This window comes from Artibeus jamaicensis, unplaced genomic scaffold (genome assembly GCF_021234435.1).
Source record: "Artibeus jamaicensis isolate MK-2021 breed Jamaican fruit bat unplaced genomic scaffold, CSHL_Jam_final contig_465, whole genome shotgun sequence".
NCBI classification, from domain to species: Eukaryota; Metazoa; Chordata; class Mammalia; order Chiroptera; family Phyllostomidae; genus Artibeus; species Artibeus jamaicensis.
In genome coordinates, this window is record NW_026521843.1 from 41,953,237 (window position 1) to 41,971,858 (window position 18,622).

The 18,622-nt window shown below is 35.1% G+C and overlaps 1 protein-coding gene and 1 pseudogene across 10 annotated transcripts in view; one reads left to right on the forward strand and one right to left on the reverse strand.

Annotated features, from left to right (window-relative positions):
* The window catches only part of EHBP1 (EH domain binding protein 1), a 375,639-nt gene that overhangs the window by 176,019 nt on the left and 180,998 nt on the right, over positions 1 to 18,622 (forward strand). For all 10 annotated transcript variants that reach the window (XM_053667020.1, XM_053667021.1, XM_053667023.1 and 7 more), the window contains one exon: positions 10,220 to 10,409. In XM_053667020.1, the coding sequence (XP_053522995.1) occupies positions 10,220 to 10,409 (190 nt within the window). The remainder of the gene's footprint in view (positions 1 to 10,219; positions 10,410 to 18,622) is intronic.
* Positions 17,152 to 17,906, reverse strand: LOC119035032 (60S ribosomal protein L7a-like; annotated as a pseudogene).

An 18,622-nucleotide genomic window follows, 5' to 3' on the forward strand; every position in this document is an offset into this window, starting at 1 on the left:
TGAGTTTTTGTTTGTCTTGTTTATTCATTTGTTGCTTTCAATTTTAAATCCAACATATGTATGAAATCATATGGTTCTTAACTTTTTCTGTTTGATGTATTTTGCTAGTATCATATTCTCAAGATCCATTTATGTTGTTACATCTTTTATGGCTGAGTAGTGTTCATTTCATTGTATGTATGTACCACATTTTCTTTATCCAGTTACCTGTCAAAGGAGACATCAGTGTGATACAACCATTTTAGATAACAATTTTGGCAATTTCTTTAAAAGTTAGTCCTGGCTGGTGTGGCTCAGTAGATGGAGTGCCAGCCTGCAAACCCAGGGGGTGCCAGTTTGATTCCCAGTCAGGGCACACTCCTGGCTTGCAGGCCAGGTTCCCAGTGAAGGGTGCGCCAGAGGCCACCACACATTGATGTTTCTTTCCCTCTTTTTTTCCTTCCCTTCCCCTGTCTCTAAAAATAAATAAAATCTTTTTTAAAAAGTTAAACATACCTATCATTTGACTCAGCCATTTCATTTGTAGGTACTGTTTACTCAAGTAATGAAAGCAGCCCTGACTGGTTTGGCTCAGATGTTTGGGCACTGTCACCAAACTGAATTCCCAGTTAGGGCACATGCTGGGTTGCAGGCCGGGTCCCCAGTTGGGGGGCATGTGAGATGCAACTGATGTATGTGTTTTTCATCCTCTCTTTCTCCTTCCTTTTCCCTCTCTCTATAATGTAAATAAAGAAAATCTTTTGAAAAAAAGGAAACTAGCTATTAAAAAAGAAATGAAAGCATATGTCCACAAAAATTTATATATTGATATATTAATATATTAATATGTGTTTATCATAATAGCAAAATATGGGAATAACTCAGATGTCCATCACTGGGCAAATAGATAAACAAAAGTGGTATATCCATGCAGTGGAATACTACTCAATAATAAAGAAGAAACATGATTTTTTTGGAATTTTATATTTTATACTATATTTTATTGCTTGTCCCAATTTTCCCCCCTTTTCCCACCTCCACTGCCCACATTCCCTCAGTATGCAATCCCCATACTGTTATACATGTCTGTGGGTCATGCATATATGTTCTTTGGCTACTAGATTCCCTATGCTGTACTTTATACCCTTGTGACTATCCTGTAACAATCAATATCTACTTAATCTCTTCACCTTTTTCATCCATCTCCTCCTTCCATCTGGCAACCTTCAAAACATTCTCTGTATCTGTGATTCTGTTTCTGTTCTGCTTATTTGTTTATTTTGTTTTTTAGATTCAATTGTTTATGGTTATGCATTTATTTCCATTTTATTGTTCATATTTTTGATCTTCTTAAAGAAGACCCTTTATCCTTTCATATAATACTGTTTTGGTGGTGATGGACTCCTTTGCCTTTTTTGCCTGGGAAACTCTTTGTCTGTCCTTCAATTCTAAATGATAGCTTGGATGGGTAGAGTAATCTTGTTTGTAGTTCATTGCTTTTCATCACTTTGAATAATTCTTGCTTGGAAAGTTTCTTTTGAGAACTCAGTTGATAGTTTTATGGAGACTCCTTTATGGTAACCCTCTGCCTTTCTCTTGCTGAGTGTAAGTTTCTCTATTTTTAACCTTTGACATTTTAATTGTGATGTGTCTTGGTGTGTTCCTCTTTGGGTCCTACTTGTTTGGGACTCTCTGTGTTCCTCGACTTGTGTGTCTGTTTCCTTCAACAAATTAGGGAAGTTTTCTTTCATTATTTTTTCAAATGGGTTTTCAATTTCTTGCTCTCTTCTCCTGGCACCGCCCCCCAACCCCCCATGATACAAATATTGGTCCATTTGAAGTTATCCCAGGGTCTCCTTAACACTCTTCATTGGGGGAAATTCTTATTTCTTCTTGCTGTTCTGATTGGTATTTTTTGCTTTCTTATATTCCAAATCTCTGATTGATTCTTGGCTTCATCCACTCTACTGGTTACTCCCTGTATATTGTTCTTTATTTCAGTTATTGTGACTGGATCTTTTTTATGCTGTTGAGGTCCTCACTAAGTTCCTTGAGCGTTCTTACAAGCAGTGTTTTGAACTCTGAGCCTACTAGATTGCTTGTCTCTTTTGTTGATGTCTTTTTCTGTTCTTTTATTTGGGCCATATTTCTTTGTCTCTTCATTTTGGCAACCTCCCTGTGTTTGTTTCTATGTATTAGTGAGAGCTGCTATGATTCCCTATCTTGATAGTATGGCCTAATGTAGTAGGTGACCTGTACAGTCCTGTAGCACAGCTTTCTCTTTCACCTATGCTTGATACTTGAGTTGTACCACTGTATGAGCTGTGTACATCCTCCTGTTGTAGTTGAGCTTTGATTACTTTTGGTATATCCAAGGTTAGCCACCACCTCTGTTCTCTCAGGGACTCCCCAGCATAGGGTACAAAGCAATCTGCAGATGGGTACAACTTGTGCAGGGCTTGGAGGTGCCCACGTAAGTCCAGGCTGTGTTGTGAGCCAGGAACAGCTGCAGCTAGTACCAGGCCTGGGGTCCCTTAACTAGAGGTACAGGGTTCCCCGAGGCCATACATTGCTTGTTTGAAAGAATTTAGGAAAATCTGAAGCATGACAGGTGTGAGGTGGTATTTCATTGTGGCTTAGTTTGCATTTCTTTAATTATTAGTGCTGTTGATCATCTTTTCATATGTCTACTATCCATCTGTATGTCCTCTTTGGAGAAGTGTCTATTCAGGTCTTCTGCCCATTTTTTAATTAGATTGTTTGCGTTTTTGGTGTTGAGTTATATGAGTTCTGTGTTTTGTATAGTAACTTTTTACTGGATGTGTCATTGATGAATAACTGTTTTCATTCAGTAGGTTTCCTTTTGGTTTTATTGATGTTTTCCTTTGCTGTGCAAAAACTTATTAGTTTGGTGTAGTCCCATTTGTGTTTTGTTCTGTTTTGTTTTGTTTTTCCCCAAAGATATAGATTAGAAAAAATACTATGAAGGGAAATGTCAGAGAGCGTACTGCATATTGTTTTCTTCTAGGAGTTTTATGGTTTTGAATCTTACATTTAAATCTTTAATTTACGTGAGTTTATTCTTGCATGTGGTGTAAGAAGGTGGTCTAGTTTCATTTTTTAGCCTGTATTTGTCTGGTTTTCCTAACACCATTTACTGAACAGACTGTCTTTACCCAATTGTATATTCTTTTCTCTTTTGTCATACATAGATTAGTTGAACATAAGGGAATGGCTGTATTTCCAGTGGCTCTCTAATTCTGTTCCATTGATCTATATGATTTTTTTAATGTCAGTACCATTCAGTTTGTTACTATAACATTGTAGTATCATAGTTTTATATAGCATGACACCTGTAACTTTGTTTTTCTTTCTCAAAATTGTTGTGGCTATTCAGGGTCTTTTGTGGTTCCATATAAATTTGGGGGATTATTTTTTTCTAGTTCTGTGAAAAATGCTGTTGGTATTTCGATAAGGATTGAATTGAATCTATAAACTCCTTTGTATAGTATGGCCATTTTAATGATGTTAATTCTTCCTATCTGTGAGCAAGGTATATGTTTCTATTTACTTGTAAGGAAGAAACGAACTATTGGTACATGTACCTAGATGGATAAATCTAAGAGGAATGAAGAGCACAAGAATGGCAAATAAGGTTCTATATATAAAATACTTATGTTTTAAAATCTCTTTAAAATGTAATTGATTGTAAAGTTTAAATACTAATATATTCTGTGTTTTATAACATGTATAGAAGTAAAATGTCCAGAACCACATCAAAGGAACAATTACTGAGGGTATAGGTACTGTTTGACTTAGAAAAGAGATGATTTAAGGGAATTATAATAACCAAACTCAGTTATTTAAAAGATTTGTTTGAAAGAATGAAGGTGCCTTGTTAGCACAGTAGATAGTGTGTCAGTCTCATAATCTGAAAGAATAAGGTCGTTGATTTGTTTTCTCTTGCCCTGGAATTGCATCTCTGAACTTTTTCCCATTTTACAACAGGTTGCTAATCTCACATGTGCTACACGCTTCTGTGGGCACGGCTATGTTTCAATAAACCTAAAAAACTACCAACCTCCTATAAGTATGTAGAATTGCATCATGAGAATCTAATTCCAAAACCAGGTTGAGATTTCAGTACTAATTAATAACTATACATTGGTTGAAAAAGTTGGCTCAACTCTTGCTCTAAAGTCATTACGTTTGATTTCTTTGAAATAGCTTAATGTGTGATCAAAATAAAATTTCTTATGGGTGGTGTAGGTGCTGAGTAATAGCCACACACCTAAAGCATTTAAATATCAATGCAAACTTTAAGTACAAACATTCAGTCATTTCAAGATGCCTGGGTATTACACAACACACACACACCCAGCTCTCTCCTATTAACAAGTTAAAGAGGCATCTAATGTTTGCTTAAACTTTAAAATGCCTTAATAAAAACTAATATCAGAATGATTGGGAGTTTCGTTTTAACCATTCTTTTTTCCACATGAAAGAAGAATGGTCAAAACGAAACTCCCAGTCATTCTGATATTAGTTTTTATGAATAAAGAACATTCTAAGTGGTTCAGTTAGGTTACCAGAAAGAGGTGAAAAACATGCTAGCTTTTTTTTTGTAGGAATATACACACAAATTCTAAAGATTGCTCATTACAATCCAGGAGAAATTCAGTTTGTATTAATGCCTTATTTGGTATTTCTCATCTCCCCCCCCCCAAAAAAAAAGTTTGTAAGTACAACTTTAGTAGTAGAAATATTCCAAAATTTGTTAACTATAGTAATAAACTTATATATGACCTTCTAAATCAAGTGAAAAGCCTATATGACTCATCTTTCCATAGCAAACTCTTCCTGTACCATCTGACAGAAAACTGTCACAAATAAAGAGTACTGAGTCCTTTAATGTATAAAATAATTTTCAGAACCTCAGCATACCCATCAGCACCAAGAGAAAGTATATACCCTGTGGTGTTTTTAGCACAAATCCTTTACACATAGCAACCACATGGATTTCTCAGTGTTCTCATGTTTGGGGGTTAGTTCAGCCATTCCATTTAATTTAGCAAAAATGAAACTGATAAAGCAATGACATCATTCTCAAAACATTTATGAAGTGACTTTTGAGGTCCAGCATGAATCATTTCTAGTATTATGTGTCAGTTTCTCAAGGAAAATTGTCATTGAGTTTTTAGAGATGCTATGCATAGCTCATTTTAATAAATTTGTATTATTTTCCAAACAATAGAAATTTTCAAGGTATGAGGAAAAGACTGAATTTTCTATACCCTTGCTTCATATTTTACTTTTTCAGTGTGTTTATTAATCCTATTCTAATCAATTTGTAATGTTTCTTTCTATAATTGTTTTTCTGGGTAAATTATTTTTTAAACAATAATTTTGTTTAAAATTCTGTCCAATTTCCCACTTAATCTAACATGAATTCACAAGTTAATGATATAATTAATCTATTAAGTATACAGTATGAGGATAAAAATATTTTTTTATTTAGAGTGATGTAGGAAGCCTTGCAATAAATTATTTAAAGCCTATGTAATGAACAGTGTGAAATTATGTTAATTTCTTAGATAATTTTTTCTTACTAAAAGTATTATTTAAATATATTCAAAGTATTAATCAGCAGTTATATAACTTGCTATTATAGAGAAGGAAGAAGTTTCACAGTCAAATATATATTACTAATTCATTTTTTTATAACAGTTTTTATTGAGATATATGTCACCTAACATAAAATTTCACATTTTAAAGTATATATATTTCACTGATTTTTAGTTTATTCACTGTGTTGTGCAACAATCACAACTATCTAATTTCAGACATTTTCATTAGCCCCCAAAATTCCATATCTATTAGTAGTTATTCCCAATTCTCCCTTCCCTCATCTCCTGAAAACCACTAATGTTCTTTCTTTCCATGTAGATTTGACTATTCTGGCACTTCGTATAAATTGAAACATATCCTATGTATTCTTCAAGTGTAGGAAATTCAGTTTAAGTCAGGAATCTGATATACAAGGAGGATCATTCAAAGCCCTTAGAAATAAAAGCTTCTTGACCTTATTCTGATTTAGTACCTAATCAGTAATGCCTAGAACACTTCTTTAATAGGTGGATTATAAGTGTGTAGAGATGATGATTCCCTTAGCTCTCCTGGTAGTCCTGCATGTTCCAGGGTAGCTAGAGTCCCTGGTAACTCCATTTTCCAGCAGCCTCCTCTGCTTCCAAATTTTGTCACTACATTTGTCAAGTTAAAACAAATTGAGAAACATAGCTCTAATTGTTTCAAGAAAATGTCCATTTTGATTATATTTCTAGTAGTAGAGCCTTATGAGGAATCAACTTTGGAAATTGATCTGAGCTTCTTTTCTACTTGACATTTACCTTCTCTATATAAAGAATACCAATATTCAAGTAGTTAGAGGGACACCTAAATGGTTAGAAGCAGGCAAAGAGACATGAATAAAAAGGACAATATTTAGATACCTTTGTATATATACTAGATGTTTTAGAAAGTTGCATACAACTGGGTATGGTAAATTCAGTTAGAATTGCCTGTGTGGGGGGGCTCCCCCCACAGAGACGTGCTATCATCCCCCACTCATTCCCAGGCCACCACAGATGAGAAAAAGTCTACCAAGACATGATCTGCTGGGGGAGGAAAGGTGGCAAATCTCTCAGAAAAGGGCTGTGAGCCTGTTCCTCAGTGGGCTTTTATTGGGTTTAATTTGCATAAGAATACAGGACATAAAGCTCATCAATTACTGTCAGGAAGTAATGATCAAATAGTAGATAACATTCAAAGAACTATGAGGCCTTATTCTGAGTCAGGGTCAGATAGCTAAAGGGCCATAAAACTTTGGGAAACAAACTCATTTTATGCTTGGTCCCTTATTATTTAAATTGAGGGCATTCTTAGCAAAGCAGGTTTCACAGGATTTTATGTATTCTTTCTTAGGCCTGATTGTCCCTGGAAACCACCCATTCCCGCACAGGGCCACAACCACCTCTGGCATTGTTTCAAGCTTAAAATCAGGTGGGGGAAGTAAAGCAACAAAGACATTAAGAGACTTTTTACAGATAGAATGAGGACTCAGGCCTCAAAGCTAAGGGGTGAGGGTCCATAACACCTTTTCTGTAGACCCCTAAGTCCTTCCCTGATGGCCCCTTTGAGCTGTGCCTGTCTTAGGTCATCCCTCCTTTGAGAAATCTTACCTGTCATTGGCTAACCAGTCATCTTCCCTGGGATAAGCAAGGTGAAGTAAAGGGGGCAAAGGCTGCACCTCTGCCAAGAGGGTAAACTTTGTCTCCTTTGTGGCTTATGGTCCCAAGGTCTTTTTACTCAGCCTCAGCTGTAGGGGGTTACAGCTTCTGAAACCAGGCAGGATGGTTTTCAACATGCCTGTTTTAAGGAATTCTTTTAATTTTTTTCTAAGCACAGATTTTTTTGTAGCAAAAAAATCTATCTTCTAACACTTTTGAATTTTTCTTAAAACTAGCCATATTTACATAACAAATTAATAATGATAATTTTTGGAGCAGCTACCATCTTATAAACTACAATGGAAATTTGTTGTTAAGAGATATAATCAAAAATAATTTTTAAAAGCATCACTTCATTAATTCACATAACAGAATTAATTCTGTTAGATTGAATTGGGTCTGTTTGGGTCCTGAAACCTTTAACATCAGTTAGCAAGTAGTAAGTTTGGGGGGAGGTGGGAGATTTTTTTTCTGAAGTTTTGGAGTTTAAAGGAAATTATTGTTTTTATCCCATTTCTGTGTATTACCTCCCTTTGAACAACTTTTAGAGTTTGAAAAACAGCTCTATTAGGGTATCAATAAAATGAATAGGACAAATAAGATTCTTTTGAGGATTAAATAAGTTAACACATGTAAAACACTTAAAAACAGTCCCTAGCACAGTGTAAGCACTTTTTAAATGCTAGTAGTGTTATTGGCAAGCCATCTATTCTAGACTGGTTGTGACAATTTTTACCTATTTTCAGAGAGAATGTTCAGCTTTTTCTGAACACCTTGTTATTTTAACGTTGTCCCTTGCTTTGACTTCCCCTGGTTCTTCACTAGGTGGTGATCATGAGGTATCATTACTTCAAGCATATCTTGGTCAAGTAGGCAAGAATATATTGGTCAGAAAAGCCAATTTTCCAATATATATCTATATATCTCTTGTTCTTTTTCTCTTGAATGAGTAGATGTAAGAAGAGGGAGAAAAGGGAATGGATTTCTATGTAAATGCCAACTCCACTTAATTAAAACCAGCTACTCTGTGCAAAGTTGAGAGAGATTGAAACTGTGCTCCAGCTCAATGGGAAGGAGTCATATAATTCTAACCATTGCCATGAGTACAGAGTGAGAGTGACATCACAAATATGATGCATTTCCCATCTCTGATTTAGATATACTTAGTAACTAGAGTCTCATGTGACTATAGATATAAATCCTTAGGCCAAGATGTAAATAATTGGTTTGGTTGTGAGTCAGGTACTATTGTATGCACAGTTGAAACTTGGGGCTATCACTCATATAGGCCTTATATAACTTAGGTGGAATTCCCCTGGTTTAATCACTGTATTTGGGTAACCTGGTGCTTAGATTTGTCAACTCAAATTCTGTTGTTACCTTGCACACAGGGTATTAGACTCTAGGGAACTGACTAGTGTTGAAAAAATTCAACAAACTAAAGAGTAAGAACCAGAATAACAGTTTATTATTGTGTAATAAGAAAGAAACTTATACAACAAATGCTTGTTGTTTATGAGTAACTAATGAGAAAAAAAAGTTCATCTACTCATTAAGGGAGGTATTAACAAGGAACATTTTCTGCCTGGGCCTAGACTCTAGATAGAGGTGGGAGGAAAAGTCTTCCCTGAGAAGTTATAAGTGCAGGACCACCCTCATGTGGATTTGAAGTATTGACAGGATTGTCTGAGAACCTCCAAGCCAAGAAAGTAATATATAAAGTGCCTCCTGAATTACTTGGCAAATCCAAGAATTTCAATACATAAAACACTGAAGAGAGGCACTCCCAGCTCAGATTACAAAGGATTTCCTTAGATTAAGCTCTGAATTCACAATCTAGAATAACAAAACACACAAGGAAAGAGTTTACTAAGAGAAAGAGGAGACAAAAATACCAGGATTATATATGTAAGAACTTCAAATAATAAATTTATCAGAGACATAATGACTCAAATCCCTGTACCTGAGGTATTATATACACAACCATACAAATAAATATGCTTAATGAAATTAAAAACCTATTATATTAAACACAGATGAAGAGAGAAGAAGTTAACTGGGTTATAGATATGAGGGAATTATCTAGAATGTAGCACAGAAGGAACAACAAAAATTTATAGAAATATGAGAGTTCAACGTATGTTTAATAAGATTTTTGAAAGAAGAGAATAGAGAAAATAAAGAAGAGGCTGTGAAATAATGGCTGATAAGTTTTCATAAGTAATGGAACACCTGAATCTTCAGAGTCAGAAAATACAAAATATCTGAAATAGGAAAAAATTTAAAAAATTCATACCTAGACATATAATAGTAAATTTGCTTAAAACCAGAACTAAAGAGAAGATCTTATCAGGAACCTAGGTAAACCATGACTTACAAAAGAGCATTAATAGGCTGGCAGGGGCCTAATATCTGCAAAATGTTAAGATGATTTAAATAGCCAGTAGAATTCTCTAGTTAAGTTATCATTAAGTTTTTATCATTTCAGGCTGAAGTAAAGATATTTTTTAAGTCTTGGGAGAAATTACTAATAGAACCTCACTGAATGAACTTCTTAAATATGTTCCCTAAAGAGATGGGAATTTAACACAAAGGAAGGGATGAAATGCAAGGAAAAAAATGTTTGGTGTGGAAGTATAAAAAAACCAAATCAGTATTTCCATATTTAATTTCTTTTTCCTTGGGTGTGGAGAATATATAGGATTTACTATTATTAAAAACATTTTCCTAAAAGTCTGTGTATAAGGATTTTAAAAGTTAAAAAATATTTTTTTAAAAGGGAAACATTTTATTGTTGATGATCAACAAAACACAAGTTTAACAGTGATTGTTTCCAAATTGTAGGTTATCAGTGATATGGTTTTCCCCTTATATTCAAGTTTTATAAATGAACATATTTTAAATTAGATATACTATTTTTAAAGACATTTAACAATAATTTTTCTTTCATTTAGATCAAATCCTTTTTATGAACCTAAACCAACTCCTCCTGCAAATAATTTGGTAACTCCGCATCAAGAACTGGAAACTGAAAAGAGAGTGAAAAGAAGAGCCCCTGCCCCACCAGTGGCCTCACCAAAGACAGGAGGAGTGACTGAAAACATGGCTGTTTCTGCAGGAAGAGATCTCGCTGCTTCTCCTAAGGTAGGAGTTTTCTCTTGGTAAAACATATTAACATTTGCTCTCCCCCACCCCTAGTGCAATTTAATTCAAATTAAGAAAAGTCGCTATTAACTATTTTTGATGATTTAAAAGTAAAATCCAAGTAGGTTCATTATACTGCAACATTGTGTATATGTTTAGCAAACTGTATTTTTACAGTTTTATAGTTGAATAATCTGGATTGAATAGTTTGGGTTAAGATTTGTTTTTAAATGCTCTTTTGAAATCAGAGGAATAGAGGCACTGTAATTATATGGTTGCTGATTTAAACAAGGATACACTAGCTAGGTGGAAAGGACAGTTTACAGTGATAAGAGGAAGTAGCAGAAGTCATCCTTTGAGAAATGTCCTGGAAAGATTAAGGCTCAGTGCAGAGAAATGCTTTGTTGAAGAATTTTAGTATTGTTACTTTGATTTATCTCACCTTAAAATTTTGGCCTTATTGTCACTATTTTTTTTACAAATTTTAATTCATCATAACTGTGACAAGGTAAAACAGTATTGAAACAAAGTCTAAAGCTTTTAAATGGTTTTGTTGCAAATAGTATGATACCTTCCATGTGCACGGTAGAAATGTTGGATTTAGCAAGTTTTATTTATTCTTTTTTAGGCAGATTAACTCATGGGTATTTTGTTGTTGTTATATTATACCATATTATACCATATTATATTATGTAATTCTCACAGGTAGTTAAGGGAAAAAGAAGATGAACTTGAATTCAGAGGGATAAAGTAAATGTCACATATAAAAATACATACCATTATCTTCTTTTTATATATGAGAAACTGAATCTTAATTAAATAACTTAGTGTAATAAAACTAGTAGTTACTGTACCAGGATTAAGTTTCAAGTCTTTTGAGTTTAAAACCCATACCTTTCCCACTGTGCCAGTCTACCTCTAAAGAAGTATTTCCAGTTCCAAATTAGAACTCTTAATATAGTTTTTTTTTAGAGAAATGCTATTATTTATTGTAATTAAGTTCTGTTGTAGTGAAGTACAGTGAAGTAGTGAAGTTTTTACATTATTTTGAGGACACTGTTCCACTGCAGATAGATACATTGTGGAATAAGTGATGTTTATAGGAAAGGCTGAGCATTTACCATCATGCTTCTTTTGAAAAATGCTTCCTTGTGCTGAGACACAGATAGTAGAAGCACAGTCACTGCTATTCCAGTAACCTGCTGATCTGGTAGTTAGTTTAGGTAATGACTATGTGAAAGGTAGGTATGAAAACTTAAATTTTACAAAGATTAATGATATATTATTAAATGAAAAACAAAGTACATAACAGTGTATGTAGTATGATAACTTCCATATATGTGAAGTTTTATTTAAAAAGCTTTGTTCACACATATATATATACACACAAAGACATACACACATACGTTATGGAAGGAATTACAACTTAATAGGTCTTGCCTTTGAGGAGAAGGGTCTCGGTAGGATGGGGGATATGCACAAGACTGAGGAAAGCATCGCTTTTCCTTTTTTAACTTTGCTATATTGTTTAAATTTTCATAATTTAGACAGTTTACTTCTTTTCTTTTGTTTGTTTTTTATACTAAAAGAGGTTTGGGGTAATGAGATCATGCATTCTTTTTGTTATTGTTGTCTTCTATGTAAGATACAAAATGACATTTCATTGAAAAATTTTTATCTGTCAAGAGAGGAAGTCACTTTTGAGTTTGATCAGGGATATAACACTGGTGGTGGTCTGGGGTTCCATGAGGTGCCTTGGTGTTCAGCACTGGAGATGAGGTATGGAGGCTTAGCAGCAGGGCTCTAGACCCCCTATTCCACTTTTACAACACAAATCCACATTCAATTGTTTTATATGTTGTAATTCATGTAAGATTTGATTTGGAAAAAAAATGGACCGTTGCCAAACTGAAAAAAAGGAGAGAAATTGGAAACTACTAACTACACAATTATGTATGAGATAAGGAAGAAGATTAGAATCAGTGGCATACTGACAGTAATAAAAATGATAAATGGGTGAGAAAGCACAGTAGTGTGGGGTTTATACATCATTGGAATGTGTATATTCCTATCTGTGTGCATACATATATTCTCACTGTAGACTGGAATATATTCCTGAAGACTTTGTGGTGTTAAAGCATAGTGAAATAATTGACCATTTTGGCAACCTTAAGTCAACATGAAAGAGTCTTACTATGTTTTGTATACAGTATTCTATTTAGAAAAACAGGAAAGTATACTTTATATCAAAATGTTTTTATTAAAATTATTAAATAGTTTTAATGTCTAAAAAGGTATGCTTCCTGGCCAATTATTTTCCTTATTTGTAAATTGAAAAGGACACAATAGTTCAAATAAAGTTCAAATAGTTCAAATGAAGCCACCTCTAGGTGGCTCCAACCAACTGAGCCACCTAGCCCTGGCCAGGTGGCTCAATTGGTTGGAGCATCATCCTGTATACCAAAAGGTTGCAGGTTCGATTCCTGGTCAGGGCACATATCTAGGTTGTGGGTTCAATCCCTGGTTGGGGCCCATACAAGAGGCAACCAATTAATGTTTCTCTTTCACATTGATGTTTCTGTCTCTCACCCCCTCCTTTGTCTCACTCTAAAATCAATAAACATATCCTCCTGTGAGGATTAAAAATAAATAATTAAAAAATAAAACCATTGAAAAAAATCAGGCTCAAATTTTAGTCAAATAATAAAAGGCTATTATACCACAGTTGTTTCGTATGACAAAATGCCAAATTGCACTGAATAGCAACTGCTTACAGAGGCCAAAGAGCTTCCACTGTCATAAAATGACGCATGTTCAGCTAGGTGATTACTTTCTTCCCCTGTCACCTAAAACTACTTACTTTTAAGAAAATTTATGAAAAAGGACTAGGAGTAGAATTTAAACAAAGTGATAGTAAAGCTTGTCCTTGTATTGCAAATAAAATTCAGACTACCCTCAAAGACAGCTAAGGACCCCTCAGTGTCATGAATATACATAAACAGAATACTTTGGACCATTGATTTATGCATTTGTAAAATGATAAAGCTGCAACACTTTTAAAGACACCTTAGGAAAAAAGACTAATATTTAGAGAGTTAACCTGGCATTAAACACATAACTGTCCCATAACATAAAGTAAATTAGTCTCAGTGGTGGCTGACCAGCTTTTACAGATCATGAATATAAGTTAACTCATGTATAACTCTGAGCACCTAGATATAATTTATGTAACTTACTGTAGAATGCAATCCAAATTTTAAGAAAGAGCTTCAGAATGTAAATGACATTGTTGCCAGACACATCTGCTAAAGTATATTATTAAACACTTTAATTAAAAAATCACAATATAAACTTAGCCAACAGACAATAAAGAATTAAATTCAGTTAATCTTATACTTTTGTGATAGCATAGAGAAAATCCACATTGCACATTCGATGATGAAATGAGGCTGGTCAAGTGAAAAGGGCTCCCTCGAGTTCCTGTTTGGTGGAGCTCCAGTGGTTGATAGTGGTAACTTTTGTCTGCTTGTTCCATCTGTAAAAATGAAAACCCTATCCATTTCCCTGAAGCCTCAGCTTAATAACTGAAGCCTTCACTCATATTGTTACCTCTTTCTAGAAAGTTCTGGTAAAGACCTAAGGTTTACATTTAGATGTTTTTTGTTTTTTTTTAAAGCCCTTGCCTGGGCTTTTTTTTTTTTTTTTTTAAATTTTATTTATTTATCTTTAGAGGGGAAGGGAAGGAGAGAGCCAGAGAAACATCAATGTATGGTTGCCCTTCATGCATCCCCTGCTGGGAATTGGCCTGCAGGGAACTGGCCTGCAACCCAGGAATGTGCCCTGACCGGGAATCGAACCGCGATTGTTTGGTTCGCAGGCCCGCGCTCAATCCACTGAGCCACACCAGCCAGGGCAGATGTTTTTTAACTTAAATACAGATTGCAGTAATTGTGGGAAGCCCAAGGTAAACCAAAGTTAAAATTACATGTAGCAGCCCCTTTGATTGGTCAAAGCAGAAAATTCAAACCACAGGACAAACACCTTTTCCAGCTCTTGCACATAAATGCCTCCTTCTAGGAAGTTCTTTACATTCATTTCTGTCCATGCAAAACTGTGTAGAATGGTGTCCATGGGCCTTTCATGATGAAAAACAGTAAGTGCACAAAGTATTAATTTCCTCATATGAAAATGTCTCAAACCTTCTAAGGAAAACCATAAATAGAATGAGTGTCAAAATTGAATTGAATTCAATGATAAATATACAGTTATTTTGTAAAATAAAATGCCAAGCTAGACTTAATGACAGCTGGAGCAGGGGAAAGGTAAGCTTAAGTTACCTTTAAATTTTTATTTACTGAAGTACCCTATTTATTAGAATACCCTATTCCTCATAATACTGAGTCAATGGGGCACTCCTACATGTATCACCTGTTTTATTGATTAGTACTGTATGGTTGTAATTAATAGAAATAAGCCATTTGGTTAACTAACTAATTTTATTTTTTAAGATTCTATTTATTTATTTTGAGAGGGGAAGGAAAGGAGAAACAGAGGGAGAGAAACATCCACGTGTGAGAGATACATCTACTGGTTGCCTCTGGCACACCCCCAACTGGGAACCTATTGGATCCCAGGCATGTGTCCTGACTGGGAACCGAACTGGTGACCTTTTGGTTTGCAGGCTGGCACTCAGTCCACTGAGCCATACCAACCAGGGCTATTTTATTTTATTTATTTTTGCTTAAGCAAAAAGCTAACTTGTTATAAAGACCCAAGGAGATTTTGCAGAACCCTAGGTAGAGGATACAGTGGGGTCTCAGGAGTCAACCTTAGTTGTGCCCGCTTTTCTCTCTGGAATGGCTTTGATCTGCCTTAACCTTTTTAATTTGGACAAGCTTGTTTTTTCCATGGAAAATAGTTTATGTTTTGGATCATCTCTTTTGTCAGTATGGCTGACTTTTGCTAAAGGTAAAAACAAATGACATTGAATTAAGTACTTTTTTAAAAAAGATTTCATTTATTTACTTTTAGAAAGGGGAAGAGAGGGAAAAAGAGAGGGAGAGAAACTTCAATGTGTGGCTGCCTCTCACATGCCCCCTACTGAGGACCTGACCTGCAACCCAGGCATGTGCCTTGACTGGGAATCAAACCAGCAACCCTTTGATTCGCAGGCTGGCCCTCAACCACTGAGCCACACCAGCCAGAGCTAACTACCTTTTCTTAATATGTATGTGGAACCTCCCAGAATGATTTTTTAAAGTTTTTTATTAAATGCATTGGGGTGAGACATTATTTGATAAAATTATGTAGGTTTTGAGTGTACAATTGTATAATACATCATTTATATATTTCATTGGGTGTTTACCACCCAAAGTCCAATCTCCTTCTATCACCATATATTTGACCCCATTTATTTTCTTTCCCCTCTGGTAACTACTATATCATTGTATGTGTCTATAAGTTTTTATTTGTTTTGTTTATTTATTGCTTTCAGTTTTATTTCCCACATATGAGTGAAATCATACCATTCTCAACTTTTTTGTTTAGCAGGATATTCCGAAGATCCACCCATGCTGTTGCAAATAGCAGTATTTCATCTTTTCTTATAGCTCAATAGTTTCCCACTGCATATAAGTGACGTATCTCTTTTATCCAATTATCTATTGAAGGACAATTTGGTTGTTTCCATGTCTTGGCCACTGTGAATAATGCTGCAATGAACATAGATGTACATATATTTTTATATGTAAACATTTTCATATTTTGGGGATAAATACCCAGAAGAGGGGTTGCTTGGTTTAAGATCTTACTAATCAGCCCTGGCTGGTGTGGCTCAGTGGATTGAGTGCTGGCCTGTGAACAGAAGGGTTGCCAGTTCTATTCCCAGTCTAGGGCACATGCCTGTGTTGCGAGCCAGGTCCCCAGTAGGAGGGCACATGAAAGGCAACCACACATTGATATTTCTCTCCCTCTCTTTCTTCTTCCCTTCCCCTTTCCAAGAACAAATAAATAAAATCTTAAAAAAAAAAAAGATTTTACTAATCACATGTCTCTGGTTAATAGAAATTCAGCTGGAATTAGCATTATCTGTTGGCTATACGAAACCCCAAATGACAGTTTTAAATAAAAGAAAAATTTATTTCTTCTGTCTTTGAAAATGTGCTAATACAGCAGCTTCGCAAGTTCATCAGGGACCCAGTCTCCTATTTTGCTGATCCACCATCCTCAGCATAGGCTTCTACTTTGTGGCTCAGGGTACCTGCCTGAACCATAGCCAGTATGCCCATTTCAGTCAACAAGAAGAAAAGACTAAGAACAGTTACATCTCCTTCTAGTGCAAGACAATAGGAAGTGATCTTTATTGTGGGCAATTATATTATCTAGCTAAAAGTCAAGAGTTCTATTACTCAAATTGATAATTGCCAGAGAGGAAGGGGGATTAGGGAACTGGATGAAAAAGATGAAAAGGTTAGGAAGTACATGTTGCTGATTATAAAAATAGTTCAATTCCCAGACAGGGGGATGTAAAGTACAAAATAGGAAACATAGCCTGTGATATCATAGTAACTGTGTCTGATGTCAGATGGATACTAGACTTATTAGGGTGATCACTCATAAGTTATGTCTAGTCACTATATGTATACCTGAAACTATAATAATATTGTGTGTCAACTCTAATTGAAAAGAATTTTTAATGAGAATTTTTATTACTTTTATATACAGAAAACTCAACAGTATCAGCTTAGCCTAGTTTGCTGGCCAGTTGGTTAACCTTTGCCTTTTCCACCTTGGCAATGTAAGCTATTAACTTTTGACCCAGACCATTGCTTCCCCAGTGGCAATGGAATTCATCATATTTGTCATTGTAATTGGTCTGTATAGCGTTCACCATCTCAGCCAGAACTTCTTTGTCTTCCAAGTTAACCTGGGTGAAGGCGATAGTGATGCAGGTCTTCCTGTGGACTAGATGACATAGCTTAGCCTTCCCCTTGATAATGCAGTAGGGAACCCCCATCTTATGGTACAGGGCAGGCAGCAGGACAGCCAGCTCAATGGGATCCATATCATGTGCAGTTACTACAGCTGAGCCTTCAGATTACACTGTTAATTCCTACTTGAAGGCTAGATGGCCTCTTGGTTGGGACATACCCTTTGCCACAGTTTTTTTCTCATCCCAGGCCAACAATATCTGTTTGTTCTCTTGCTTTGTCTCTGGTCTCTACTTGTGGGGCAGCTTAAGCAGTGGACTAAGCTGTTTGGCAGTTTAAAACCTGGGTGAATTAGTTAATTGCAGGAGGTACTTTCAGATGCTTATCGAGAAATGTAGCAGGGCCATTGACAAAGTGGGTGAGGTTCCTTTTTGAGTTAGATGTCCTGTCCAATGCCAAAATTCATTTTCCCAAATGGGATTTACTACCTTCTTGGCCTCCTTTTTGTACTTACAGCAGAGACTGGCATTACTGTCTTCCATTTAGCCTTCTGTCCTTTCTGCATCTTGAGTAGCAGGAAGAGAAAAAAAATTTTATCAAGTAAAATAAATGAAAAAAGAGCCAGTAGTCACAAAAATAATGATCTGATCAAAATATTAATTATGGGTGAATCAAGATGAAGAATATATGGGTTTTTATTGTACTATATTTGCAACTTTTCTATAGGTATGAATTTTCCCAAAAGATGGTAAAAAGTAATCATTTGAGAATATGAAAAAGGTCTTGGATATGAAAAAATAAAATTTTCAAGTTTCAGAATTTTAAACACTTGATAGAGTATTGCAGAACATCAAGTTAATGAATTAGAAGAGAAACTTGAAAAATTCTCTTTATAATTCAAGGAGAAAAGTGAAGAGATTAATGGGAGGAAAACTAAAAATGAAAGAGTCAGGAAATTCACTATTTTATTAATGGTGGTTATAGAGATGGGAATAGATGAGGAAAATAATTTTCAGAGAAAGAGAAGAGAAAAGCTGAAGAAAGACTTCAGTCTTTAGATTAAAAGGGTGCATGTGTACCAGGCAGGATGAATGGAATGTGATACAAACCTAAACATATCCTGATGGTACTTTTGATTTTCGAAGGCAGAGGACCTATAATAGAAAGATTTTACCATCAGATGCTTTTGGAACATTAAATGCTGGAGACACTAGAGCATGTTTACATTAATTAAAAAAGAATATCTGCACAAGGATCGAAAAATACCAAATATATAAAAAATTA